Here is a 27,327-nt window from a genome sequence, read left to right as displayed (position 1 = left end):
AGCTCGCGAGATTTTGTTGGTTCCGCATTTCGGGTCTGCGAGGTGGGGTAGGCGGGCAAGGCGGGCGCCGAGGTTTGCAAGGGCTCGCAGCGGCCAGAAACCCGGCTCCGAGCGGCGGCGGCCCGGCTTCCGCTGCCCGTGAGCAAAGGACGGCCCTCTCCCTCTCGCCGGCTCCGAATCCTGATCCGGGCGGGGGCCAGAGGCCCCTCGCCTCCCATCTGAGGACCGAAGATGAGCTTCCTCTTGTGAGTGGGGCCGGGCCGCGGGCCGAGATGGTGGGGGAGGCCTCCCCGGACCTGAGGCGAGAGCTGGGCTTGGGGGCCGGGGCGGGGGCGGGGTAGCTGGCGTTTGTTTTGCCTCTGTTTGGGTCAGCGGGGAGGCCGAGATGTTGGGAGAGGCCGACAGAGGTGAAGGTGAGGTAAAGGAAACGGAGCGTGAAGGTTGGGGAGTAGAAAGGCCCCGGGGCCCTAGCGCCTGCAAACTTTTCCGCCCGAGCGCCCCCGAGGGCGGGGAGACGATCTGGGGGCGGAGCCGCGAGCCCCCAGTTTCCCTCGTCTCGAGCTTCTAGAAACCGTCCATGCCGACTTAACTCGCCGCTCGGTTATAGGTCCAGTTTCAGTATTGTCGGTGTTGAATGCCGCTCCGGGAGAATGTGCGTTGCCGCAGTTTGAGAAGCCTGAAGTTAAGATGCGGGCCTTGGAGTCGGATCGTTCTGTCCAATTCTGATCTGCCCACTTACTGGTTTTGATTTTAACCAACTTCTCTTGTCCTCGGTAGAATCGTGTGTTTTTAATCATTATGTAATATACCATACAACATTATTACATAGTACATTGCAGTATTATTATAAATAATTTGGAAAGTTAAAATTAAAACAAATTCATAGTCCCATTACAGAAACAGTATTGCTATTTCAGTGCACTACAGCAATTAACTTGATACACATACCTTAGAATCTCATTTTAGAGATAATGCCTGAGCCCAGTCAAACAAGGCTACAATGAAAAAGCTTGTAAATTCCCTCATGATTCTTATGCACATTAAGGTTTGAGAAGCATTGCTCTGGCAAAGTATTTTTTATTCTCGGGTGGCTCTCTCTACCTTGTATATTGCTTAAATGTGTGTTTCCTGATTGAGTAGTTATCCATTTTTAGTTATGGATGTAATCCACATGCTTGACATTTTTATTAAACACAATATAAAAACACTACATAGGTTTTTTTTTTTTTTAATAACCAGAGTTCACCCACTTTATTGTGAGAGACTGGGATTCCTTCCAGTATTTGCTTTTATAAAATAGGACTACTAAGAATATGTTTATCTGCGTCTCATTTTCCCTCCTTTGGGTCATTCTCGTAAAGGAATGGTCTCTAAAATACGATTACCTTGTCAAAAAGCCTGTATGATTTAGATTTAATTTCCATATTAATAGAAGTATTCCTCCCTCCACTTTTTTCTTACGAGTTGATATTTAGTTAGTGAATGCACAGTTGCTTTGTGGACCTTAATGCGAGACTTTTTTTTTTTGAGACCGAGTTTCGCTCTGTCACCCAGGCTGGAGTGCAATGGCATGGTCTCGGCTCACTGCAACTTCTGCCTCCCGGGTTCAAGGGACTCTCCTGCCTCAGCCTCCCTAGTAGCTGGGATTACAGGCGCCAGCCACCACACCCGGCTCATTTTTGTATTTTTAGTGGCGACTGGGTTTCATCATGTTGGCCAGGCTGATCTTGAACTCCTGACCTCAGATGATCCACTCCCGCACCCGGCCGAGACTTTCTTTTTTTAAAACTTGACCTTCTTGATGGGCGCTTGAGTTGTTGCCGCTTTTTGGCCATTATGAATAATGCTGCTGTGAACATATGTGACAGGTTTTTGCGTGGATGTATGTGTTCATATCTCTTGGGTATATACTTAGGAGTGGAATTACTGGCTTACATGGTAACTGTGTTTAACCTTTTGAGGAACTGCCAAACTTTCAAAGTGCTGCACCATTTTACATTCCCATAAGCACTCTATGAGGGGTCCAATTTCCCCACACCTCTCATAGCACTTGTTAATTTTCTTTTTTTAATAGTCATCCTAAGTGGATGTGGAGTGGTATCTCCTGATTTTGATTTGCATTTCCCTAATGACTAATAATGTTGAGCATTTTTTCATGTACTTATTGGTCATTTGTATATATTCCTTGGAGTAAAGTCTATTTAGATCTTTTGCCTGTTTTTAAATTGGGTTGTCTTTTTGTTTTTGAGTTGTAAGAGTTCTTTATACATTCTAGATACAAGTCCTTATCACATCTGTGATTTGCAAATATTTTCTTCCCTGTTCAATATAATTTTTTATCATGTTAAAAATGTTTCAGATTTGATTTTCAGTGTTTTCATAATTCTTTTTTACTTCTTTTTTTAAATTTAAATTTTTTTTTTTATTTGAGACAGGGTCTCACTCTGTTGCCCAGGCTGGAGTGCAATGGCACCATCTCAGCTCACTGCAACCTCCACCTCCCGGGTTCAAGCAATTCTCCTGCCTCAGCCTCCCAAGTAGCTGGGATTACAGTCACTTGCCACCACGCCCAGCTAATTTTTTTTTTTTTTCCTATTTTTAGTAGAGACGGGGTTTCACTGTGTTGGTCAGGGTGGTCTGGAACTCCTGACCTCAAGTGATCCACCCGCCTGGCCTCCCAGAGTGCTGGGATTACAGGCGTGATCCACCGCACCCGGCTCTTTTTTTTCTTCTTAATCAGTCTTATTTAAAGTCCAAATTACTCAGGTAAAGTAAAAGTCTGTAATTCTATTCCATTCCTCTTCCTAGAAGTAATCACCAGTTTTGATGAATTTAGTTGTTGATATTTTCTGTGCATTTACAAAATGGGCTCCTGCTGTACATTTGGTTGTGTATTATGTTTAACCATGTATTAGATCTTTCCTTGTGAATACGTGTACTCTGTCTGGTTTTCTTAACTTCTATACAATATTCCATGATATGGATGTACCATACTTTAATTCAGTCCTCTACTGATAAAATTGAGGATTGCTTGTAGGTTTCTCCCTATTAAAAACAATCTTGGAAAACAAATCCTTATCCATATCTAGAGGAGATATTTAGAAGTAGAATGGATGGCTTGAGGAGCTTTTCAGTGTTAATAGATACTACCATATTGCCCTCCCAAAATGTTACACTTTATACTTTCACTAGTAGTATATTAAAGTACTAGTTTCTCTGTACCCTAGTCTAGTGGTCCTCAACCTTTTTGGCACCAGGGACCAGTTTTGTGGAAGACCATTTTTCCACAGATCTGGTTGGGCAGATGGTTTCTGGATGATTCAAATGCATTACATTGATTGTGCACTTTATTTCTATTATGACATTGGAATATATAATGAAATAATTTTACTACTTGTCATAACGTATAATCAGTGGGAGCTCTGAGCAACTAGACAGTCCCATATGGGAGTAATGGGAGAGAGTGACAGATCATCAGGCATTAGATTCTCGTAAGGCACATGCAATTTAGATCCCTTGCCTGCACAGTTCACAATAGGGTTCACGTTCCTGTGAGAACCTAATGCCTCTGCTGATCTGACAGGAGGTGGAGCTCAGGCGGTAATGCCAGCAATGGGGAGCAGCTGTAAATACAGATGAAGCTTTGCTGCTTGCTCACTGCTCACCTCCTTCTGTGGGGCCCAGTCTGTGACCTTGGGGTTGGGGGCCCCTACCCTAGTCCACATTTAATGTAATCATTTAAACTTTTGACATTCAGATTAGGGAAAAAATAAATCTTACTTTAATTGAACAGTTTTTCACATGGTCATTGATTGTCATGCTTCTGAATTGCCTATTCATCTCCTTAGCCTATTTTTCAAAAGGATTCCTTATATTCTTAATGAGTTACAGAAGCCCTCTATTATCCAGTTCATCCTTAGTAATATATGTTACAAGTACTTTTATTTGGTCACTTGTCTGTTTGCTCTGTTATGGAAGTTTTAATTGATACTGTTTGAAATCTGTCCATTTTTTCTTTGAGGTTTCTGAGTTTTGTGTAGGAAGACTTTATGGATGGTGTGAGATAGGAATAAAAACATCTTTTCTTCAATAATGAGTTGTGCCTGTCTCATTTATTTTCCCTGTCATAAACTTAAAGATGTTAGTGTTTCTTTTACTGTGGTTTGCTTTCAAGGCATCCCAAATATTTTGATATAGAAAATTGGATTTTTGAACTAAACCCCCCTGCACCATTTTGTTTTTTATCTTCCCCACCCCCCATGTGGCCTTACTATGTTGTCCTGGCTGGTCTCAAACTCCTGGGCTCAAGAAATCCTCCAGCCTTCGTCTCTCAAATGGCTGGGATTACAGGTGTGAGCCACTGCACTTAGCCCCAGCATTTTCTTTTCTTTTTCTTTTTCTTTTTTTTTTGAGACGGAGTCTCACGCTGTCGCCAGGCTGGAGTGCAGTGGTGTGATCTAGGCTCACTGCAACCTCTGCCTCCTGGGTTCAAGCCATTCTCCTGCCTCAGCTTCCCGAGCAGCTGGGACTACAGGCATGCGCCACCATGCCCAGCTAATTTTTGTGTTTTTTTTTTTTTTAGTAGAGACGGTTTCACCGTGTTGGGCAGGATAGTCTCGATCTCTTGACCTCATGATCCACCTGCCTCGGCCTCCCAAAGTGCTGGGATTACAGGCGTGAGCCACCGCACCCAGTCATGGCCCCATCATTTTCTGTAGCACTTCGTGGGGCTGAGGTGGGTGGATCACTTGAGGTCAGGAGTTCGAGACCAGCCTGGCCAACATGGCAAAATCCCATCTCTACTAAAAAAAAAAAAAAAAAATTAGCTGGGTGTGGTGGCGCATGCCTGTAATCCTAGCCACTCGGGAGGCTGAGGCAGGAAAATTACTTGAACCCAGGAGGTGGAGATTGCAGTGAGCCGAGATCTTGCCACTACATGCCAGCCTGGGTGACAGAGTCAGACTACATCTCAAAAAAAAAAAAAAAAAAAAAAAGGAAAGGGAAATTGAGGCCAAAAGAAGGTTCAGTTTCTCAAGAAGACACAGTTAGTGTTAGATCAAGAACTAAAATCCAGGATCTTTCTCTGTACCAGACTTCTTCAGAGGGCATACTAAATTGCCTTATTTGTGGAATTGTGCTGCTAATCTTGCTTTTACGTGCGGGGGGGAAAAAAAGCATTCTTGTGTTGTGATCATCATTTTCCTATCTTGGCATTTTTCAGAGATTTTTTTTTTCCTTTTTTTTTTTTTTGAGACAGAGTCTTGCTCTGTCGCCTGGACTGGAGTGCAGTGATGCAATTTCAGCTTACTGCAACCTCTGCCCCCCAGGTTCAAACCATTCTCCTGCCTCAGCCTCCCGAGCTGGGACTACAGGTGTGCGCCACCATACTTGGCTAATTTTTGTATTTTTAGTAGAGGTGTGGTTTTACCATGTTGGTCAGGCTGGTCTCGAACTCCTGACCTCAGCTGATCCCAAAGTGCTGGGATTACAGGCATGAGCCACTGTGCACGGCCCAGAGAGTAATTTTTGTTTTGTTTTTACAGACTACTTTATATACCTAAAATTATGTTGTTCTACCTGTTCTACTTCCAGTCTTAAAAATTCATATACTTGCACTTTTAATCTTACAGCAGCAGCCGCTCTTCTAAAACATTCAAACCAAAGAAGAATATACCTGAAGGATCTCATCAGTATGAACTCTTAAAACATGCAGAAGCGACTCTAGGAAGTGGGAATCTGAGACAAGCTGTTATGTTGCCTGAGGGAGAGGATCTCAATGAATGGATTGCTGTAAACAGTAAGTTTTAAAATGCAACGTTGCTGTTTTATAGAAAGGTTTTGCTAAAATCTCATTGTTAATGAATTTTCTTTTACAGATAGAACTGTTTTAATATAACAAATTATCTGTAAAGAAACATTAAGTACAAATACATCCAAAGCTATGTTGCTCTTTTCAGAGTACTTGGTGGTAGTTTGTGAGGTTGAGTAGAGGGACCTGAGGAGAAATGATGAGTGCTTTTGGGCAATTTCTGAGGAGAATAGTATGAAAAGCTGAGTAAGGTCAAATAAAAGATTGATAAATGAAAACATAATGCCTGTCATGGTCTGTAACTTTGTAGCTAATCCATCTACACAGTTTTACTTTCACTCCCAGCAGTACTCATCAGCCTGCATATCCAGAAAAGTCAATTGCAGTTCACATGGACAGTCAGTTGATTGTTGTGACTTAGAGTGTCAGAGGGAATTGGGAGATTGGGAGAAGATGGAGGGATCTGAGCTGAAAGTCACTTGAAGTTCAAGAGAACAAGAGCATGACATGGGACAATATGCTAAGGCTAGAGATTTGAATGTGAGAGTCTCTCATTTCTGAGATGAGATCATTTCTGGGTAATAAAGTTTAAATTAGAAATTTCAGATGTTCCAGGAATAAAAAGTTTAAATAAAAAGTTTAAAACTTTTTATTTATTTATTTATTTTTGAGACAGTCTCGCTCTATCACCCTGGCTGGAGTGCAATGGCTCAATCTTGGCTCACTGCAGCCTCTGCCTCCCAGGTTCGAGCAATTCTCCAGTCTCAGTCTTTTGAGTAGCTGGGATTACAGGCGCATGCTGCCTCACCCAGCTAATTTTTTATATTTTAGTAGAGACGAGGTTTCACCATGTTGGCCAGGCTGGTCGTGAACTCCTGAGTTACAGGCAATCTGCCTGCCTTGGCCTCCCAAAGTGCTAGGATTACAGGCTTGAGCCACCGTGCCCGGCCTAAAACTTTTTAATGGAAAATTTCAAACATACAAAAGTAGAGTGACTAAGTCCAGTGAATTCCAGGTATTCATTCCATTACCCAGCTCCAACAAATACCAGTTTGTGACCAATTCTTCTTCTTCTGTATGCCACCCTGATTATTTTAAGCAAATCCCAGACATGATATTTTATCTATAAATATTTCAATAAGGTATGTCTAAAAGACAAGAACTTGTAAAGATAATGACAGTGCCATCATCCTTTAACTTACCAAATATCTGGTCAATGTTCACATTTTTCATGACTGTCCTATAAATGTTTCTTTTTTGTTTGTTTGTTTTTGAGATGGAGTCTTGCTCTGTCGCCCACGTTGGCGTGCAGTGGCGAGATCTCAGCTCACTGCAGCCTCCACCTCCACCTCCCGGGTTCAAGCGATTCTCCTGCCTCTGCCTCCGCCTCCCGAGTAGCTGGGTGGGATTACAGGTGCCCGCCACCACGCCCGGCTAAGTTTTGTATTTTTAGCAGAGATGAAGTTTTGCCATGTTGGCCAGGCTGGTCTCGAACTCTTGATCTCAAGTGATCTGCCCGCCTCAGCCTCTCAAAGTGCTGGGATTACAGGCATGAGCCACTGCACCTGGCCAAATGTTTTCTTTTTTTTCTTTTTTTGAGGCGGAGTCTCGCTCTGTCGCCCAGGCTGGAGTGCAGTGGCCGGATCTCAGCTCACTGCAAGCTCCACCTCCCAGGTTTACGCCATTCTCCTGCCTCAGCCACCTGAGTAGCTGGGACTACAGGCGCCCGCCACCTCGCCCCGCTAGTTTTTTGTATTTCTTAGTAGACACGGGGTTTCACAGTGTTAGCCAGGATGGTCTCGATCTCCTGACCTCGTGATCCACCCGTCTCGGCCTCCCAAAGTGCTGGGATTACAGGCCTGAGCCACCGCGCCCGGCCAATGTTTTCTTTTTAAAATTTTTTTTGCCCTGAAACTTTATGCTTCGTTTAAATCAGGATCCGAAGAGGCTTGTGTCTATGCTTCTTGAATCCCTCTTTTTTTTCCTTCAGAGATGGGGTCTTGCTTTGTTGCCCAGGCTGGAGTGCAGTGACATGATCGTAGCTCACTGCACCCTCAACTTCTGGGCTCAAGTGATCCACCTCACCCTTCTGAGTAGCTGGGACTACAGGCTCACACCACCATGCCCTGCTAAATTTTTTTTTTTTTTTTTTTTTTTTTGAGACAGAGTCTTGCTCTGTCACACAGGCTGGTGCGATCTCAGCTCACTGCAACGTCCACCTCCCGTGTTCAAGTGATTCTTCTGCCTCAACCTCCCAAGTAACTGGGATTACAGGTGCCCGCCACCATGCCTGGCTAATTTTTCTATTTTTAGTAGAGACGAGGTTTTGCCATGTTAGCCAGGCTGGTCTCGAACTCCTGACTTCAGGTAATCCACCCACCTCAGCCTCGCAAAGTGCTGGAAAAAAAAACCCTTTTTAAAAAAATTTATTCAGGGCCGGGCGTGGTGGCTCACGCCTGTAATCCCAGCACTTTGGGAGGCCGAGGCAGGCAGATCACGAGGTCAGGAGACCGAGACCATCCTGGCCAACATGGTGATACCCCGTCTCTACTAAAAATACAAAAATTAGCTGGGTGTGGTGGTGTGCACCTGTAGTCCCAGCTACTTGGAGGCTAAGGCAGGAGAATCGCTTGAACCCGGGAGGTGGATGTTGGCAGTGAGCTGAGGTTGTGCCACTGCACTATAGCCTGGGCAACAGAGCAAGACTCTATCTTAACAACAACAACAAAAACTTTATTCAGATTATCATCTGTTATTCTGAAGGCATTTATTGACCTTCAGCCTTAGATTTTTCTTTGAGACTTAACTGCTGTAGATCAGCAGTTCTCAAATTTTTTGGTCTCAGATCCACTTCTCCTCTTAAAAAATTACTGATTCCCATAAATATGTACCATTCTGTGTTAATTAGAAAAGTGAAATACAAGCCGGGTGCGGTGGCTCACGTCTGTAATCCCAGCACTTTGGGAGGCTGATATTGGCAGATCCCTTAAGGTCAGGAGTTCAAGACCAGCCTAGGCAACATGGCAAAACACCATCTCTACTAAAAATACAAAAATTAGCTGGGCATGATGGCGCACACCTGTAAAATCCCAGCTGCTCAGGAGGCTGAGGCAGGAGAATTGCTTGAACCGGGGAGACGGGGATTGCAGTGAGTGGAGATCGTGCCACTGCACTCCAGCCTGGCCGACAGAGTGAGACCCAGTCTGGGGGAAAGGTAAAATACAAAAAATACAGACAAACTATTGAGAACCCCAAAGAGCTTTTAATTATATTGAGTATATCTAGTGATACTGTGTTAGAAATTAAAACTGAGAAGATGTAAATACTTATTTTTTATTTTCTCTTGAGACAGTATTGCTCTGTCGCCCAGGCTGGAGTGCAGTTCATGAACTGGACTCACTGCAGCCACCTCCTGGGTTAAAGCAATTCTCCCACCTCAGTCTCCGGAGTAGCTGGGATTACAGGCATGTGTTACTGTGCCCGGCTAATTTTTGTATTTTCAGTAGAGATGGCGTTTTGGCATGTTGGCCAGGCTGGTCTTGAACTCCCGGGCTTAAGTGATCTGCCTGCCTTATCCTCCCAAAGTGCTGGGATTACAGGCATGAGCCGCTGCACCTGGCCCAAATTCATTTTAAAATTTTAAATTTTAAATTTTATTATTTTTTAACATAAATATGTTTTTATGAAAAATGACTATTTTCCATAACAAATTTTAGTGAAAAATGTGGCATTGTTTTATATTTTTGTAAATCTTATTTAATGTCTGGCTTAATAGACAGCTGGATTCTTATATCCGTTTCTATATGCAGTCTGTGATATCACATATCATGGAGCCTCTGGAAAACACCATGGTGCCCTCTTGAGAGAGTAAGAGTGAAAAGAACAATTAAAATGGTTTGACCTTACATATCCTTCCTCAGATAGGGGATTCCTGGACCACATTTTGAGAATAGCTCCTCTAGACCAAACCAACTACCACCTGGGCATATTTTTTGTTTTGTGTGAATATTGAATACCTGTGTTTCTTAGAAACATGACTAAGAGGAAGATTTATAAGTGAGGGAGTTTTGTATAAAATTCCTTTTACAAGATAGCATTAAAAAAAATCTATTTGTTTTTTAAGAAACTTGGAAAATCCCTAGTTGTTTTTAGGTACTTCTTTAGACAGGAGACTAAAACTTTTTATTTATTTATTTTTTTGAGACAGGTTGTTCGGGCTGGAGTGCAGTGGTACCCTGACAGCTCACTGCAACCTCGAACTCCTGGGCTCAAGGGATCCTTCCACTTCAGCCTCCTGAGTAGCTGGGACTACAGGCGTGTGCCACCATGCCTAACTAATTTTCAAAAATTTTCAGCAGAGACCAGGGTCTAGCTGTGTTGCCCAGACTGGTCTCAAATCCTGGCCTCTTAAAGTGCCGTGGTTATAGGCGTGAGCCACTGCACCTAGCCTAAAACATTTTTTAAAACTTTCCAAGGCTTATGTGGTTCTCTTTGTATAGAGTATACTTCACTCGGTAAAGTCTGTTTACTCACCCCCTTCCTCTTCCATTTTATTCTGGATCTAGCTGAAGCTCCTTCAGGAAGTACCCCCTGACTACTTCCAACTCTTCATGACTTTGCCTTTTCTCTGTAACATTTATCGTTGGCCTTTGGATCCTGTCCTCTTATACCTTGTACTATTATTGCTATTTTTATTTTGATACAGTGTCTCTGTCACCCAAGCTGGAGTGCAGTAGCACCATCACAGCTCACAGCAACCTCAGCCTCCTGGGCTCAAACAATCCTCTCGCCTCAGCCTCCTACATAACTGGGACTGTAGGTGTGCACCACCACGCCTGGCTAATTTTTAAAAAATTTTTGTAGAGATAGAGTCTCACTCTGTTACCCAGGCTGGTCTTGAATTCCTGGGCTCAACCAGTCCTCCCACCTCAGCCTCCCAAGTGTTGGGATTACAGGCATGAGCCACCATGCCTGGCCATATCTTATATTATTCATCTCTTTTAATTTTGTCCTTTCTGTTAACTAGAGACTCCAGGGCAAGGGACTTTATCTGAAGTATTTTGTCCTCAGTATGCTGTAGACCTCAAAAACAAATGTTTATGATTAATTAGATCTTTTAAATGCCTCAGGATACAGCTGCTGCATCTTCTCCCTCACGGTATATTCCACAACATGTTTTGTCTCTTTCCAAACACAAATTGTATTATCTGGTCCAAATTGGTAAACTGGATTTTTCATTTCCTTGGATGTAATTATATTGTATATTCAAATGATGTAATAGTCATCATTAAGTTAGAGTTATCTCCAGTATCTTATTTTCCTGCTGTTATATGCAGGTGGATCATGAGGTCAGGAGTTTTGAGACCAGCCTGGCCAACATGGTGAAACCCTGTCTCTACTAAAAATACGAAAACAAAATTAGCCGGGTGTGGTGGCATGAGCCTGTAATCCCAGCTACTCGGGAGGCTGAGGCAGAATTGCTTGAACCTGGGAGGCGGAGGTTGCAGTCAGCCAAGATCGCGCCACTGCACTCCAGCCTGGGCATCGAGAACAAGACTGTCTCAGAAAAAAAAAAAAATGTAGTGTACTAAAACTTAGAGTATCGTTGGATTATTGAATGTCTCAAGGGTTCAGCTAAGAACCTAAATATATTGTCTGTTTTTCCTTCAACTGAGAGGTCTCATGTTTTGTGTTTACACAGACATTTTAACACAATTCTATTATCTCTGCAGCTGTGGATTTCTTTAACCAGATCAACATGTTATATGGAACTATTACAGAATTCTGCACTGAAGCAAGCTGTCCAGTCATGTCTGCAGGTCCGAGGTACATATACTGCCTATTATATAGGTGTTTGGATTAGTTTTACTTTATCACCAGTTGGTATAAATTAAACAATTAAGATTTGTTATTCATTTGTTTGTTTGAAGGTGATTCAGTTTTATTGGTTCTTGACTACTTACCCATAAGCTTTTAGTTATTGTATAATTTTTAAATTTTATTTATTTTGAGACAGAATCTCGCTCTGTTGCAAGGCTGGATTGCAGTGGTGTGATCTTGGCTTACTACAACCTCTGCCTTCCAAGTTCAAGCGATTCTCATGCCTCAGCCTCCCAAGTGGCTGGGATTACAGGCGTGCGCCACCACTCCCATCTAATTTGTGCATTTTTAGTAGAGATAGGGTTTCACCATGTTCCCCAGGGCTGGTCTCAAACTCCTGGCTTCAAGTGATCTGCCCACCTCGGCCTCACAAACTGCTGGGATTAAAGGTGTGAGCCACTGCGCCTGGCCAGCTATTAGTTATTATTAAATACTTTGGTATGTGGGTACTCCCTGTTTTCATTTTTATGTTTCATCATAGTTTCATCATAGTAAGTCTGAATGTTTTGTTATAGAAGTAAACAGAAATTTGAGTTATGTTTGTCTTGAATTGCAAACATTTTATTTTTTCAATTTTATTAATAACATGTTTCCTGTTTCTAGTTTTTAAATGAATTTCTTGAAAGAGTTTTTAGTTGATCTTTTAATATTTGATTATTTTTTCTGGTGCTTATTTAGTATTTAAAGCAGCACAATTTTGAAGTAATTATCTGGCTTGAAGATGCTAGATTTAAAAATGTTTTGACTTTAATAAATTTCAAGAAATACTGAAAAGATGGAACTCTATCAGTCATAATATTAAGTCCATCATATGATGGGATTTATATTTGCTGTGTTTCCTTCCAGTTTTTTTTTTTTCTTATAATAAATGACTGATTTTATGGATGATAGATGTTATCAAGATGTTTGCCTTTTGAAAAAGATTGTCCTTTCTGACTTTGCTACAAGTGTAAAGGAAAAAAGATCCCTAATGAGTTTGTAGTCCTATTTTTATTACAATATTTTAGGAAGAATGTTTTTATTTTATATTGTGTTAAGTTATATTCCTCAAGCTTTAAAAGAAATTAAAATAAACAGGAAAATTAAACTTACCTCTGGCTCAAATGCTTTACACAGTGATGTTTTGTATAACTCTTGTTAATCCTTCTAGCTCAGCAATGGTAAGGGGGGAAGTATGCATGCCTAATGTGTATCTCTAACACCTGGCCCACAAAACAGAGTTTTATAATATTGGCTCCATTGATGATAATAAATTGATGAACAAGAATCTCAGAAGAATGTAATGGATCCATCGGCTCCATACCCAGCCCTCAGCAACCTTCTGCCTTACAGGAATGCAGTTCCTTCCTGTTTCCCAGGGCTGTGTTGTTAATAAAACATCTATCCTGGCATTGCCTCCTGCCACATTATCTCCCTTTTTTCTTACAGTTATAACTGTCACTTTCAGGATAATTCTATAGAGGACTTGTAGTAATCTTTAGTAGAACTTAAGGTGATTTATTAAAGTTAGATAACTTCTATTGACAAAACATGAATGAACCTGTTTTAATTACAACTTGCACATTTGTTAATATTTTTGAAAAATCAGTAAAACATTTTTCTCTCCAGATACGAATATCATTGGGCAGATGGTACTAATATTAAAAAGCCAATCAAATGTTCTGCACCAAAATACATTGACTATTTGATGACTTGGGTTCAGGATCAGCTTGATGATGAAACTCTTTTTCCTTCTAAGATTGGTGAGTTAACATTGTGGAAATATTCTTTTTTTTTTAATTTTATTTTATTAATATAAATAGAGATGGGGGGTTTTTGCTGTGTTGTCCAGGTTGGTCTCAAACTCCTGGCCTCAAGTGATCCTCCTGCCTTGGCCTCCCACAGTGCTGGGATTACAGGCTTGAGCCTCCGTATCCAGCCTGTTTCTCTTTTTGAATGATAAATCTGTTCTTTTTAACATTGTTATACTCGTAGAGACTGCCAAATTCTCCTCCAAAAAGTTTGTACCAACATATACTCCCCCCAGCCATGTTTGTGTTTGCCTGTATTTCTTTACCAACACTGGTTATTACTCATTTTTTAATCTTTTCTAATTTGGTTAAATTTCTGTTTTAATGTACATTTAAAAAGTGTTGATGAAATTGAGCATTTTAGATTTTTGTTTGTTTCATTGATCATTGTGTATTTTCTGTTTATATCTTTCATCTATTTCTGTGTAAAGGATATCAGCGCTTTGTCATACATGTTGTATATGTTTTTCCCCAGGTTACCTTTTGTCTCATTTTGTTCATGGAGCATTTTTGCTATACACAACCTTATTATTTTGTCCTATTATATCTTTTATGACTTGGTTTTAATATAACAATTAGAAAGCTTTTCCCTGCTTCAAGATTATAAAAATATTTCTTCATGTTTTCTTTTTTAATTTTTTGATACAGAGTCTCTGTTGCCCAGACTGGAGTGCAGCGATGCAGTCTTGGCTCACTGCAGTCTCCACCTCCCAGGTTCAAGCAATTCTCATGTCTCAGTCCCTGGGTAGCTGGGACTATAGGCACATGCCACCATGCCTGGCTAATTTTTGTATTTTTAGTAGAGACGGGGTTTCACCATGTTGGCCAGGCTGGTCTTGAACTCCTGACCTCAAGTGACCTACCTGCCTTGGCCTCCCAAAGTATTGGGATTATAGGCGTGAGCCACCATGCCTGGCCAGGCAGGTTTTTTTCCCTGAATGCTACATTAATTTGTTTCCAAATGGAAATACTAGTCAGTTTGTCCCATTACCATTTATTAAACACATTTGCCTTTTCTCCTGATTATCTGAATGCGCACAACAAATTGCCATATATTTTTGCGTGTTTTAGTCTCTTTATCTGCTTCTATAGAAATTCCACACATTAGTGACTGTGGCCCTGCATCTGTTAGCATCTTGTAAGGCTAGTCTCCCTTCCTTGCTCTTTTTCAGAATATTCACAGCTATTCTGGGATATTTGTTTTTCCAAAGAACTTAGAAACATTTTGTCAAGGTAAAAAAAAAATTAGGTTTTAATTATGACTATATTTAATTTTTATAGATAGGGATTCTTTTTTTCTTTACTGAATCTTCCTAGCCAAGAACAAGATATTGTTCATTCATGTCTTTAGCTTTATTTTCTCTTGTAAAATTCTGTAGTTTATGTCAGTTGTTCAAGTTTTAATTTTATTCTAGGGATTTTATGTCTTTTATTGATAGCATAGTTTCCAGCTGGTTATTTAGTGTATAGGAAAGCTGTTGGTTTTTACTTTTTAATTTTAAAAAAATTTTTTTTGAGACAGGGTGTCACTGTGTTCCCCAGGCTGAAGTACAGGGGTGTGATCACAGCTCACTGCAGCTTTGACTTCCTGGGCTCCAGTGATCCTCCCACCTTAGCTTCCCAAGTAGCTGGGACTGTAGGCATGCACCACTACACCTGGCTAATTTTGTTTGTGTTTTGTAGAGATGAGGTCTCGTTATGTTTCCCAGACTGGTCTCAGACCCCTGGGCTTAAGCAGCCCTCCTTCCTCAGCCTTCCAAAAGTGTTGGAATTACAGGTGTCAGCCACCAGCACTGGCCCAGCTGTTGATTTTTATTTAAATTTTATAATTAACCATCAGACTCTTTTTCTGTTAGTTTTTGGTTGGTTCTCTTGAATTTTTAAAGTATACAACTGTGTCATGTTAAGATAGTGTTCATTTTGCCTCTTCCTTCCTGATAATATATTCTTGTTTTACGCTCATCTGATTGCACTGAGTGGTATTTCAAGCACAAAGCTGAGTGGTGGTGATGATGGCAGACATCCGTTTCTTGCTTTCTTACTATTATGCAGGTACCTCTAGTATTTCTGCAGTAAGCAGAAATCTTGGCTTTTGGTTAGAGGTGTGTGGATTTTTAAAAAATTATATTAATGAAAAATATCTACCATTTACATTACAAAAGTTTTTTTAAACGAGGAATGGCTATAGCGTTTATCAGATACTTTTCCAGTATCTGTTGCCTGTGACCCCAAGGTTTTCTCTATTTTTTAATAAAAATGTTCTGCTGGAAGAGTCTTTCTTATTTGTTAATATTTGAGTTTGGCATCAGTGTTCATGGATGAAATCAATCCTTGTCATTTTTAACTTAAGATTATTTTATAAGGAACATATTTTTGAATTCCTTTTTGCAGTCTTTCTTACAGAGGCTTTTCAGGATGAAAATTTTTTTCCAGGTTATTACATTTGATTTGTTTGTTATTGGTCAGTTCTTCCATTCTGCTATTAAACTTTTATTTCCTTTCTCACATATCTTTATTTTATATTGACTGTGCTTGAATATATCTGTTTTTGTTTTTTTTTTTTTTTTTTTTTTGGAGGGGGTCCCCCTTTTTGCCCCGGCTGGAGTGCAGTGGCCGGATCTCAGCTCACTGCAAGCTCCGCCTCCCGGGTCTATGCCATTCTCCTGCCTCAGCCTCCCGAGTAGCTGGGACTACAGGCGCCCGCCACCTCGCCCGGCTAGTTTTTTGTATTTTTTAGTACAGACGGGGTTTCACTGTGTTAGCCAGGATGGTCTCGATCTCCTGACCTCGTGATCCGCCCGTCTCGGCCTCCCAAAGTGCTGGGATTACAGGCTTGAGCCACCGTGCCTGGCGAATATATCTGTTAAATTTAGCTTGGAAAGTGTTTAGATTTAAACAAATTACTTATTTCTTTACTCATTAAAGATTAAAGTCTCTGCTTATGGAAGGTAAGTAATTCTTTTGATTTATCCTCTTTTTCTCTTTTGTTTTTTTGGGGGGGGGGACAGGGTCTCACTCTGTCACCCAGGCTGGAGGGCAATGGCACAGTCTTGGCTCACTGCAACCTCCGCTTCCTGGGTTCAAGCGATTCTCGTGCCTTAGCCTCCGAGTAGCTGGGACTACAGGCGCCCACCACCACACCTGGCTAGTTTTTGTAGTTTTTGGTAGAGACGGTTTCACCATGTTGGCCAGGCTGGTCTTGAACTCCCGACCTCAAGTGATTAACCCACCTTGGCCTCCCAAAGTGCTGGAATTACAGGCATGAGCCACCACGCCTAGCTTTTTTCTCATTTTCCTATTCTTAAATAATTCATTGTGATCTACCACCTCTCACTCCCACTGCCCTGCCATTAGGCTATTATCTGCATCTTACTTTTGCCAGTTATTTAGTCTCAGACAGAACTGTTTATAATTAATTTTTTACGAATATATGTATCCTTTTATTAGATGCCCGTTTATACATTCTGATAAAAAAGATGTTTGATTTTGAAATCTGGTTTTTTTTTTTTTTTTTCTTGAGACAGAGTCTCCCTCTGTTGCCCAGGCTAGAGTGCAGTGGTGCAATTACAGCTCACTGCAGCCTCGACCTCCCAGGCTCAAGTGGTCCTCCTATATCAGCCACTTGAGTAGCTGAGACCACAGGCATGTGTACAATCACTCCCAGCTAATTTTTTAATTTTTTGTAGACACGAGGCCTCACTATGTTGCCCAGGCTGGTCTCAAACTTCTAGGCCCAAGCAACCTTTCTGCTTCAGTCTTCCAAAGAGCTTGAGATTACAGGCATGAGCCACTGCACCTGGCCAGAAATCTGCTTCTTCTTTTCTTTTTTTTTTTTTTTGAGACAGAGTCTTGCTCTGTCGCCCAGGCTGGAGTGCAGTGGCCGGATCTTAGCTCACTGCAAGCTCCGCTTCCCGGGTTTATGCCATTCTCCTGCCTCAGCCTCCCGAGTAGCTGGAACTACAGGTGCCCGCCACCGCGCCCGGCTAGTTTTTTTGTATTTTTTAGTAGAGACGGGGTTTCACCATGTTAGCCAGGATGGTCTCAATCTCCTGACCTCGTGATCCGCCCGTCTCGGCCTCCCGAAATGCCGGGATTACAGGCTTGAGCCACCGCGCCCGGCCTGCTGCTGCTTTTCTTTAACTTTCTTTTTTTTTTTTTTTGAAGCAGAGTCTTGCTCTGTTGCCCAGGCTGGAGGGCAGTTGCGCGATCTCAGCTCACTGCAAGCTCTGCCTTCTGGTTTCACACCATTCTCCTGCCTCAGCCTCCCGAGTAGTTGGGACTACAGGTGACCACCACCACGCCCAGCTAATTTTTTGTATTTTTAGTAGAGACAGGGTTTCACCATGTTAGCCAGGATGGTCTCGATCTCCTGATCTCATGATCCGCCCACCTCAGCCTCCCAAAGTGCTGGGATTACAGGTGTGAGCCACCGTGCCCGGCCAGAAATCTGCTTTTTCAATACGTGAATACAAGATCCTGCCCAGGAAAACATGCCTATAAGCTCCAGGATAATGTCTGAAAAGTCAAGTTAATGAGGACTGGGGTGGTGGTGGGGAATAACCACAAACAGCAAAATATACCGAGTTTCAGGTTATTGAGAACTGGGTGGGAAAAAATGCAAGGAAAGAGTGTTTTAAGCCTTCGTTTTCTGAAAGGTTGAAAAAAGAACATGTTTCAAGAGTAGTCTTGTGGAACAGACCTTTAAGGCCAACTAATTTAGGTTATTTTTTTATTTTTATTTTTTGAGATGGAGTCTCACTCTGTCGCCCAGGCTGGAGTGCAGTGGTGGTGATCTTGGCTCGCTGCAACCTCCGCCTCCTGGGTTCAAGTGATTCTTCTGTCTCAGCTATCTGAGTAGCTGGGATTACAGGCCTTAGCCACCACGCCCGGCTAATTTTTGTAATTTTAGTAGGGACAGGGTTTCACCATGTTGGTCAGGCTGGTCTCGCACTCCTGACCTACCTGTCCCTGTTTTCTGATGGACTTTGATGTTGTCAGCCAGAATTCTCAGGAATGTAACCAGTTGGATCCCCATCTCCACTGCTTGGAAAGGTACCAAACTCCACCCCAGCTGTTTTCTAAAAATACTTTCTTTTTTTCTTTTTTTTTGAGACGGAGTCTTGCTGTGTTGCCCAGGCTGGAGTGCAGTGGCATGATCTCGGCTCACTGCAACCTCTGCCTTCCGGGTTCAAGCAGTTCTCTGTCTCAGCCTACTGAGTAGCTGGGATTACAGTTGCCCGCCACCACTAACGGCTAATTTTTGTATTTTTAGTAGAGATGGGGTTTCACCATGTTGGCCAGGCTGGTCTCTTTGGCCAGGCTGGTCTCGACCTCCTGACCTCGTGATCCACCCGCCTCGGCCTCCCAAAGTGCTAGGACTACAGGCGTGAGCCACTGTGCCCGGCTGCCTTTTTATTTTGCTTAGGAGAGTTTCCAGTCTTCATTGAGAGAGTGTGTATGTATGTAATTTCTTCTTCTTTTTTTCCTAAGGGACGAGGTTTTACCGTGTTGCTCAGGCTTATCTTGAACTCATGAACTCAGGCAGTCTGCCCACTTCAGCTTCTCAACATGCTAGGATTACAAGCATGAGCCACCATGCCAAGCCAGTGTAATTGCTTTAGAGTTACAAATTACAAAGTAAAAATATTTATAATCAAAATACTTAACTCTTACTGCATTTAATTTCAGAAAGAAACTCTCTAATATTATTAAAGAACTAAATCTCAGTACTTTGGGAGGCCAAGACAGGCGGATCACTTGAGGCCAGGAATTCGAGATCAGGCTGGCCAACATGGCAAAAACCCATCTCTACTAAAAATACAAAAATCAGCCAGGTGTAGTAGTGCACTGTAGTCCCAGCTACTTGGGAGGCTGAGGTGGGAGGATTGCTTGAGCCTGGGAGGTGGAGGTTGCAATGAACCATGATTGTGCTACTGAACTCCGGCCTGGATGACAGAGTGAGACTCAGTCTCAAAAACAAAACAAAACCAACTAAAACTGCAGGATTTTTGAACTTTGATTCAGCAGCATCTTACATAATTTGATACCTGTGCCTAAGGCAGTCAGAAAAAAGTGGGTACTTTGTGAGGATTTGGGTTTGGGTTTTCACTTCCTTGGCTTTAAAAAATATATACAGGCCGGGCGCGGTGACTCAAGCCTGTAATCCCAGCGCTTTGGGAGGCCGAGACAGGCGGATCATGAGGTCAGGAGAGTGAGACCATCCTGGCTAACACGGTGAAACCCCGTCTCTACTGAAAAAAAATACAAAAAAACTAGCCGGGCGTGGTGGTGGGCGCCTGTAGTCCCAGGTACTCAGGAGGCTGAGGCAGGAGAATGGTGTAAACCCGGGAGGCGGAGCTTGCAGTGAGCTGAGATCCGGCCACTGCACACCAGCCTGGGCGACAGAGCGAGACTCCGTCTCAAAAAAAATAAAAAATAAAAAATATATACGGAGGTAGGTTCGTGTGTATTTATGAATGTGTGTGTTTATGTGTTGCAGGTGCTCATGGCAGTGTGTAAACTTTCTGCCGTTAGGCTGGGCATGCCTGTAATCCTAGCACTTTAAGAGGCTGAGGCAGGCAGATTGCTTGAGCTCAGGAGTTCAAGACCAGCCTGGGCAACATGGCGAAACCCCATCTCTACAAAAAATACAAAAAATTAGCTGGGCGTGGTGGCGTGTACCTGTAGTTCAGGTTGCTTGGGGGGCCAAGGTGGGAGGATCACTTGAGCCCAGGAGGTCGAGGCTGCAGTGAGCTGAGATTGCACCACTGCACTCCAGCCTGAGTGACAAAGTGAGACCCTGTCACAAACAACTTTCTACTGTTAAATTAGATAACAGACTAATTGTTTCATACGTGTATTTAATTGCAGGTGTCCCATTTCCCAAAAACTTTATGTCTGTGGCAAAGACTATTCTAAAGCGTCTGTTCAGGGTTTATGCCCATATTTATCACCAGCACTTTGATTCTGTGATGCAGCTGCAAGAGGAGGCCCACCTCAACACCTCCTTTAAGCACTTTATTTTCTTTGTTCAGGTAAGTTGATCCATGTCGATTTCTGTGTCTTGTGACTTGGACTTATTTGGGTTGGGAACTTCAACAAAGAGCAGTGTGTCCTATTTGTAGATGTAGAGCCAATTATAGGCAAGCTTCTCTTTTCTGTTTTGTTCTCTTTTCCACATTGTTTATTTTATTGATGTATGCGGCAGTATAAAAAGGTATCACCCCCATTTGGGCCTTCTGCCTCTGGCCTCCCTAGGTCTGTGGTTAGGATTATCCATTCAGGGTTATGGCCTGTTGCTTTATGGACCCTTAGTCAGAATTGGAACCTTTTTTTTTTTTTTTTTTTTTTGAGACAGAGTTTCACTCTGTGGCCCAGGCTAGAATGCAGTGGCATGATCTCGGCTCACTGCAACCTCCGCCTCCTGGGTTCAAGTGATTCTCCTGCCTCGGCCTCCCGAATAGCTGTGATTACAGGTGTCCACCACTACCCCCAACTAATTTTTGTATTTTTAGTAGAGACGGGATTTCCCATGTTGGCCAGGCTGGTCTCGAACTTCTGACCTCAGGTGACCTTCTGACCACCCTCCTCAGCCTCCCAAAGTGCTGGAATTACAGGCCTGAGCCACAGCACCTGGCCAGAATTTGAACTTTAAAAAATCAAAATAATTCACATTATTTGAAAAAGATATCAAAGAATTGATATGCCTTTAGCCTAACTTTAGAGATACATACATTTTTGCATATTGAGTTACATACACATGTCTGTCTAGATATTTTATGAAAAAACCTGGTAGCTTTATAGTAGATATTGTGTATTATAGTTCTGTGTACTATACCATGCTCTTCCTGATCTTCCTTCTCAGATTGTTGCATAAAAGGTCTACTGCCCCTTTATCAGAAATTCAGTTTGTAGTTTTCAGGTAGTTTTTTTTTTTTTGAGACAGAGTCTCGCTCTGTCGCCCAGACTGGAGTACGGTAGCACTATCTTGGCTAACTGCAACCTTTGCCTCCTGGGTTCAAGCAGTTCTCCTGCCTCAGCCTCCTGAGTAGCTTGGATTAGAGGCGCCTGCCACCACGCCCGACTAATTTTTCTATTTTTACTAGACATGAGGTTTCACCATGTTGGCCGGGCTGGTCTCGAACTCCTGACCTCAAGTGATCTCACCCACCTCATCCTCCCAAAGTGCTGGGATTACAGGCGTGAGCCACCACACCCAGCCTCTTTCAAGTAATTTTTATGTAAATTTAAATATGTATACAATTTTGATTTCAATGTTTAACACAGTGAGGATCATACTGATACCTAGAGTTGCTTCTTTAATAAGCCTCCCATTGTAAGAATATAGGAAAAAACAAACTCGCTTTTTCCTACTATACTCTCACCACACAGAATGCTTCTGTGACCAAACATGGGGACTGTCTCTCACACACCAAGCAAGTGATCATTTCTACAGTGGACACCAGATGAATGTCCTATAATATGATTCAATTCTGATAATGTCTATCTGGAGGTAGCATCAGATCCTACAAGTTTGAGAGCTCAGTCCCACAAGACTGCCTCCCAACTTGGGATATCAGTCAAAAGTAATACATTGTCAACTATACCTCTGACTATAAACCAGGGTTCCCACAACCCCCTCCTTGGGTTTGATTAGCTTGCTAGAGCAGCTTATAGAACTCAGGGAAATACTTATCTCTACCCATTTATTATGAAAGATGCTAACAAAAGATACAGATGAACAGCTAGATGGAAGAGATGTGTAGGGCCAGAGGAGAAGGGGCTTCCATACTGTCTCCAGGCATGCCATGCTCCAGGAACCTCCATGTGTTCAGCTCTCCGGAAGCTCTCCTGAGCCCTGTTTTTTTGTGTTTTTATGGAGGCTTCATTACTTGCCCATGATTGATTAAATAATTGGCCATTGATGATCAACTCAACCTTCAGCCAGCCCTTTCCCCTCCCCGGAGGTTGTGATCTGGGAAGGGCAGAGGGCTGGCTGAAGGTTGACCAGTTCCCATTCTGAAGCTTTATAGGAGCCTCCAGCCACCTGTCATCTCATTAGCACACAAGATAATCTTAGCACTCTGGTGATTCCGACAAGGGTTTTAGGAGCTGTGCGTCAAGAAACGGAGGAAGACCAATACTTACATCACAATATCATAACTATATTTTTATTTATTTATTTTTTTTGAGATGGAGTCTCGCTCTGTCGCCCAGGCTGGAGTGCAGTGGCTGGATCTCAGCTCACTGCAAGCTCCACCTCCCGGGTTTACACCATTCTGCCTTAGCCTCCTGAGTAGCTGGGACCACAGGCGCCCGCCACCACGCCCGGCTAGTTTTTTTTTTTTTTAGTAGAGACGGGGTTTCACAGTGTTAGCCAGGATGGTCTTGATCTCCTGACCTCGTGATCCACCCGTCTCAGCCTCCCAAAGTGCTGGGATTACAGGCTTGAGCCACCACGCCCAGCCCATAACTATATTTTTAAAAAGAGAGGGCTGGGCGTGGTGGCTCACCCCTGTAATCCTAGCACTTTGGGATTTGGGATGCCAAGGTGGGCGGATCACTTGAGGCCAAAGTTCAATACCAGCCTTGGCAACATAGACCACATTTGTACAAAAAAGAGAAAAAAAAAAAGGAAAAGAAAAAGAGAATAAATGCCCATTTTAAAATGTTCACAGAGGTTATTTCATCATTCTTTTGGACTTCAGAAAACTAAAGTTGGGAATTCCTTCTCCAAAAGACATTTACAGAGTTTCAGTTTTAGATCCATTTTTAATTGTTATTTTTCTTCTCTTTTTAGGAGTTTAATCTGATTGATAGGCGTGAGCTGGCACCTCTTCAAGAATTAATAGAGAAACTTGGATCAAAAGACAGATAAATGTTTCTTCTAGAACACAGTTACCCTCTTGCTTCATCTATTGCTAGAACTATCTCATTGCTATCTGTTATAGACTAGTGATACAGACGTTAAGAAAACAGGATAAAAAGATACCCATTGTCTGTGTCTACTGATAAGATTATCCCAAAGGTAGGTTGGCGTGATAGTTTCCGAGTAAGACCTTAAGGACACAGCCAAATCTTAAGTACTGTGTGACCACTCCTGTTATTATCACATAGTCATACTTGGTTGTAATATGTGATGGTTAACCTGTAGCTTATAAATTTACTTCTTATTCTTTTACTCGTTTACTCAGTCATTTCTTTACAAGAAAATGATTGAATCTGTTTCAGGTGACAGCATAATGGACATGAAGAATTTCCATCAATAATTTATGAATGAGTTTCCAGAACAAATTTCTTAATAACACAATCAGATTGGTTTTATTCTTTTATTTTACAAATAAAAAATGTATTTTTCAGTATCCTTGAGATTTAGAACATCTGTGTCACTTCAGATAACATTTTAGTTACAAGTTTGTATGGTAGTGTTTTTATAGGTAAGATACGTATATTTTTTCAAAATTCATGATTGCAGTTTAAATCATCATATGACATGTGTGGGTGGGAGCAACCAAAGTTATTTTTACAGGGACTTTATTTTTTGATCTTTATTTGAGATTGTTTTCATATCTATCTAAATTATTAGGAGTGTGTGTATCAGAAGTAATTTTTTAATGTCTTCTAAGGATAGACCAGGCTTTTAGTCTAAAAAGCTTTATTCAGATAGTAGCTTTTGGCTGAGAAAAGGAATCCAAAATATTACAAGAAATTTAGGTCTCAAAACCACTATTTTTATTATTTCATTATTTTTCAGAGGCCTTGAAATTCTGGATAAGAGAATGGAGAAAAATACTCAGAGTACTTGATTATTTTATTTCATTTTATTAAAAAATTACTTCTATGTTTTTATTGTCTTGAGCCTTAGTTAAGAGTAGTGTAGAAATGCATGAACTTCATCCTAATAAGGATAAAACTTAAGGAAAACCACAATAAACCATGAAGGTATATACATCTTATAACACACAAAGTTTTGATGTGCTACCTATTCTTGAGAGAGTGAGTGAGTGTATGTGTTTAAAGGAAACAATGGGAGAAATAAGTTTTTTAAAAATCCTCATTCTGTTAATATTCAAAAGATGGACTGAGCTCCCACTTGGTTTTTATCTTGTTTTAATTGTTTTTGTATCAAAACTTGAAATTCCTCTATTTCTATTGGGATATAAAAACCTTCCCCTTTAGTGAAGAAAACGTTTATTTTTTATTTGGTTCCTAGAATTTAGTAAACTCTAGCTGTCTATTTAAAATGTACTGAGGCACAAGTATTATACTGGAAGACTTGCCAAACTGGCAAAGCTTTAAGTTCATCAGCATTCTATGTGGTTCAGAGCTGCGATTTTTGCAAAGTATTTTACCAACCTCCTTGATGGCTTTGATAAAGATTAGATTTGATGTTTTTTTTTTTAAATTTATTTTTCTTACTCCACTAAACTATAAAGAAAATACTTACTTAGAAACTCCATTTTAAATAATCATTTTCTAGACATTCTTAAATGTATACAGAATTTTAAAGAAAACATTTAATCTGATTTAAGTAGCATCCATATATCATTGAGGAATTAAAGTGTGGGACAGTCATTATGAAAAAAAAAAAAAGAAAAGCCCTCTATTAGACATTCCACAATCCATGTTTTAAGCTTATCCAAAGGTGCAAATGTCAGCCATTCTGTATGTTCATGTTGATCATTTGTGAACAAGAGAGCAGGTTTCTAGATGTCACTTAGGATGTGAACTGCCTCTCGACTTTAAACCCTGTTGGCTTTACTTTTTTAAGTCCACAAGTGATGAAACTAGTTTCTCAGGTAGGCTTGTACTTTACTCATTATTTCTAGTATTTCAAATATTCTCAAACAAAAGAGTTATCACTTTTCTCCATTTATTTTCAGTCTTATGGAAATGTTCCCTCTCTTCACCACTAAGCTCTAAAGCAAATGAAAGACGATCACATGTCAGGACAGTAGTAAAGGCAGCTTATAAATGGGACATAAGTCAGAGATGTGTTGGTATTTTGAGACTCAGACTGTCCTTTTTTAAAATAAAAACAAAAACATTACCAGGTTCCCAAGCCAATCTGGCTTAACCAACAGTGCACCGAAATATTAGTGTTTACCTCCAAGGCTAGGGAGCCAAGGGGAGGAGGAGAATTGGAGGAAGGGGAGATAATGGGAAGAGGATGGTGCCTTCTGGAGTTGGCTAGAGGGCCAACCTTTGATAACAGTTTGACGAAATCAATTTTTTTGTTTGTTTTTTTGTTTTTTGAGACAGAGTCTCACTGTGTCGCCCAGGCTGGAGTGCAGTGCCGGGATCTCAGCTTCCTCCAAGCTCCGCCTCCCGGGTTCACACCATTCTCCTGCCCCAGCTTCCCTAGTAGCTGGAACTACAGGTGCCCACCACCACGCCCAGCTAATTTTTTGTATTTTTAGTCATGCCCGGCTAATTTTTTGTATTTTTAGTAGAGATGGGGTTTCACCGTGTTAGCCAGGATGGTCTCCATCTCCTGACCTTGCAATCCACCCGCCTCAGCCTCCCAAAGTTCTGGGATTACAGGCGTCAGCCACCGTGCCAGGCCTATAGAAATCAATCTTTTTCACTCTTCTTACTTTTATCTCCCCATGTCCAAGGTTTGCCTGTTCCGTAACACTCACTCCCTTTCCGCTTGCTAATCAGAAGCCATCTCCTCTCAGTGTCTGATCTCTGCTCTTCATACATGATTACAGTTACGGGGTGGAGAGTGCTTGCTAAATTATGCAGTTAATCCTATGGTGCTTTAATTTTCAGGCCTTCAAAAAACACTTGGACAGTGATGTGCAGATTTTTAAACAGTTGAACTTCCTTGTACTACAGTTTTTGTATTAACAGCCAAATTTGTCTTTCATTCTTCAGATTGTGAATAAAGTGATTTTTACAGGGCTTCCAGCAAAGTATTTCCTTTCATCTAAGGCTTATAGAACCCTAGCTCATATAGCTGCTTACATGAGAAATGCAAAATCTGTATTCACCATGACTTTAGTAACAAAGGTAAAGTTTTTTAGTAGTGCCAAGGCAAGAGGAACAATCTTGGTGGTAATACTAAGTTTTGTCAATATTGTGGTTTCCTGATTGTATTGTTGGCTTTCTCTCTGAGCATTGAGGTTATACTAGAAGTAGAGCTTCTCAAACATAATATCATTACCTCATAAGCATTAACAAATCAGGCCCAAAGAGTATAAGTCCTAGAAATTTGTTTTTAAGCAGCCCTAGTCATGGTGCTGGTGCTACTGCCTTGTTTTAGGAGCCTGCCTCCTGTCAGTATGAAACCCTCACCTGAAAAATGACAACCTGGACACCAAACACTGAGCACCTTCAACAGGCACATTATTTCCCCCGGGATCAGTAAGGGGATTTGGTTTCTACTATTGTAGAATTCTGAAAAGAGGTAAAGTAGTAGTCCTTTAGTCATCTTATTTTTGCTTTCAATTTTGATATTTCAGACTGTAAAAGGCCTTGGGGGATGATAGTACATGTGGTAGCAGTAATTTTTTTTGAAGCAACTGCACTGACATTCATTTGGGTTTTCTCTCATTATCAGATTCTATTCCAAACAAGTATTCTGTAGATCCAAATGGATTAACAGTGTGCTATAGACTTCTTACTATAGAACAGCATTCTATTCTACATCAAAAATAGTTTGTGTAAGTTAGTTTTGGTTACCACCTAAAATATTTTTAAATGTTCTTTACATAAAAATTTATGTTGTGTTTTAAAATCCTTAGGGGCTTTATCTATTTTTCTAAGTCAGTTAACTGTACTTTTAAAAAAAGTATTTTGTATCTACTTTTGTAACTTCGTCAGAATAAAATATATTGAAAGCAA

At 41.4% G+C, this 27,327-nt stretch overlaps 1 protein-coding gene across 3 annotated transcripts; it reads left to right on the top strand.

Moving 5' to 3' along the window:
* On the top strand, positions 1-27,327 carry MOB1A (MOB kinase activator 1A). 3 transcript variants are annotated; one of them, XM_009184447.3, is made up of 6 exons: positions 27-245; positions 5,634-5,797; positions 11,542-11,635; positions 13,298-13,431; positions 20,350-20,513; positions 23,279-27,327. In XM_009184447.3, the coding sequence occupies exons 1-6, from the start codon at positions 232-234 to the stop codon at positions 23,354-23,356; spliced, it is 648 nt and encodes a 215-aa protein (XP_009182711.1). In that variant the 5' UTR covers positions 27-231; the 3' UTR covers positions 23,357-27,327. The 3 variants fall into 3 exon arrangements, with proteins under 3 accessions (XP_021780675.1, XP_009182711.1, XP_003908877.1); XM_003908828.4 differs by having other exon boundaries at positions 5,631-5,797; XM_021924983.2 differs by lacking the exon at positions 20,350-20,513 and having other exon boundaries at positions 1-245; positions 5,631-5,797.

This window comes from Papio anubis, chromosome 14 (genome assembly GCF_008728515.1).
Source record: "Papio anubis isolate 15944 chromosome 14, Panubis1.0, whole genome shotgun sequence".
Classification (NCBI taxonomy): Eukaryota; Metazoa; Chordata; class Mammalia; order Primates; family Cercopithecidae; genus Papio; species Papio anubis.
Note: the sequence above shows the minus strand (reverse complement) of the source record. Positions and strands in the feature narration are given on the sequence as shown.

Coding starts and splice junctions, on each gene's coding strand:
- MOB1A (XM_003908828.4), top strand. Junction 11,636..13,297: donor GTCATGTCTGCAGGTCCGAG/GTACATATACTG, acceptor TTTTCTCTCCAG/ATACGAATATCATTGGGCAG. Junction 13,432..20,349: donor TCTTTTTCCTTCTAAGATTG/GTGAGTTAACAT, acceptor ATTTAATTGCAG/GTGTCCCATTTCCCAAAAAC.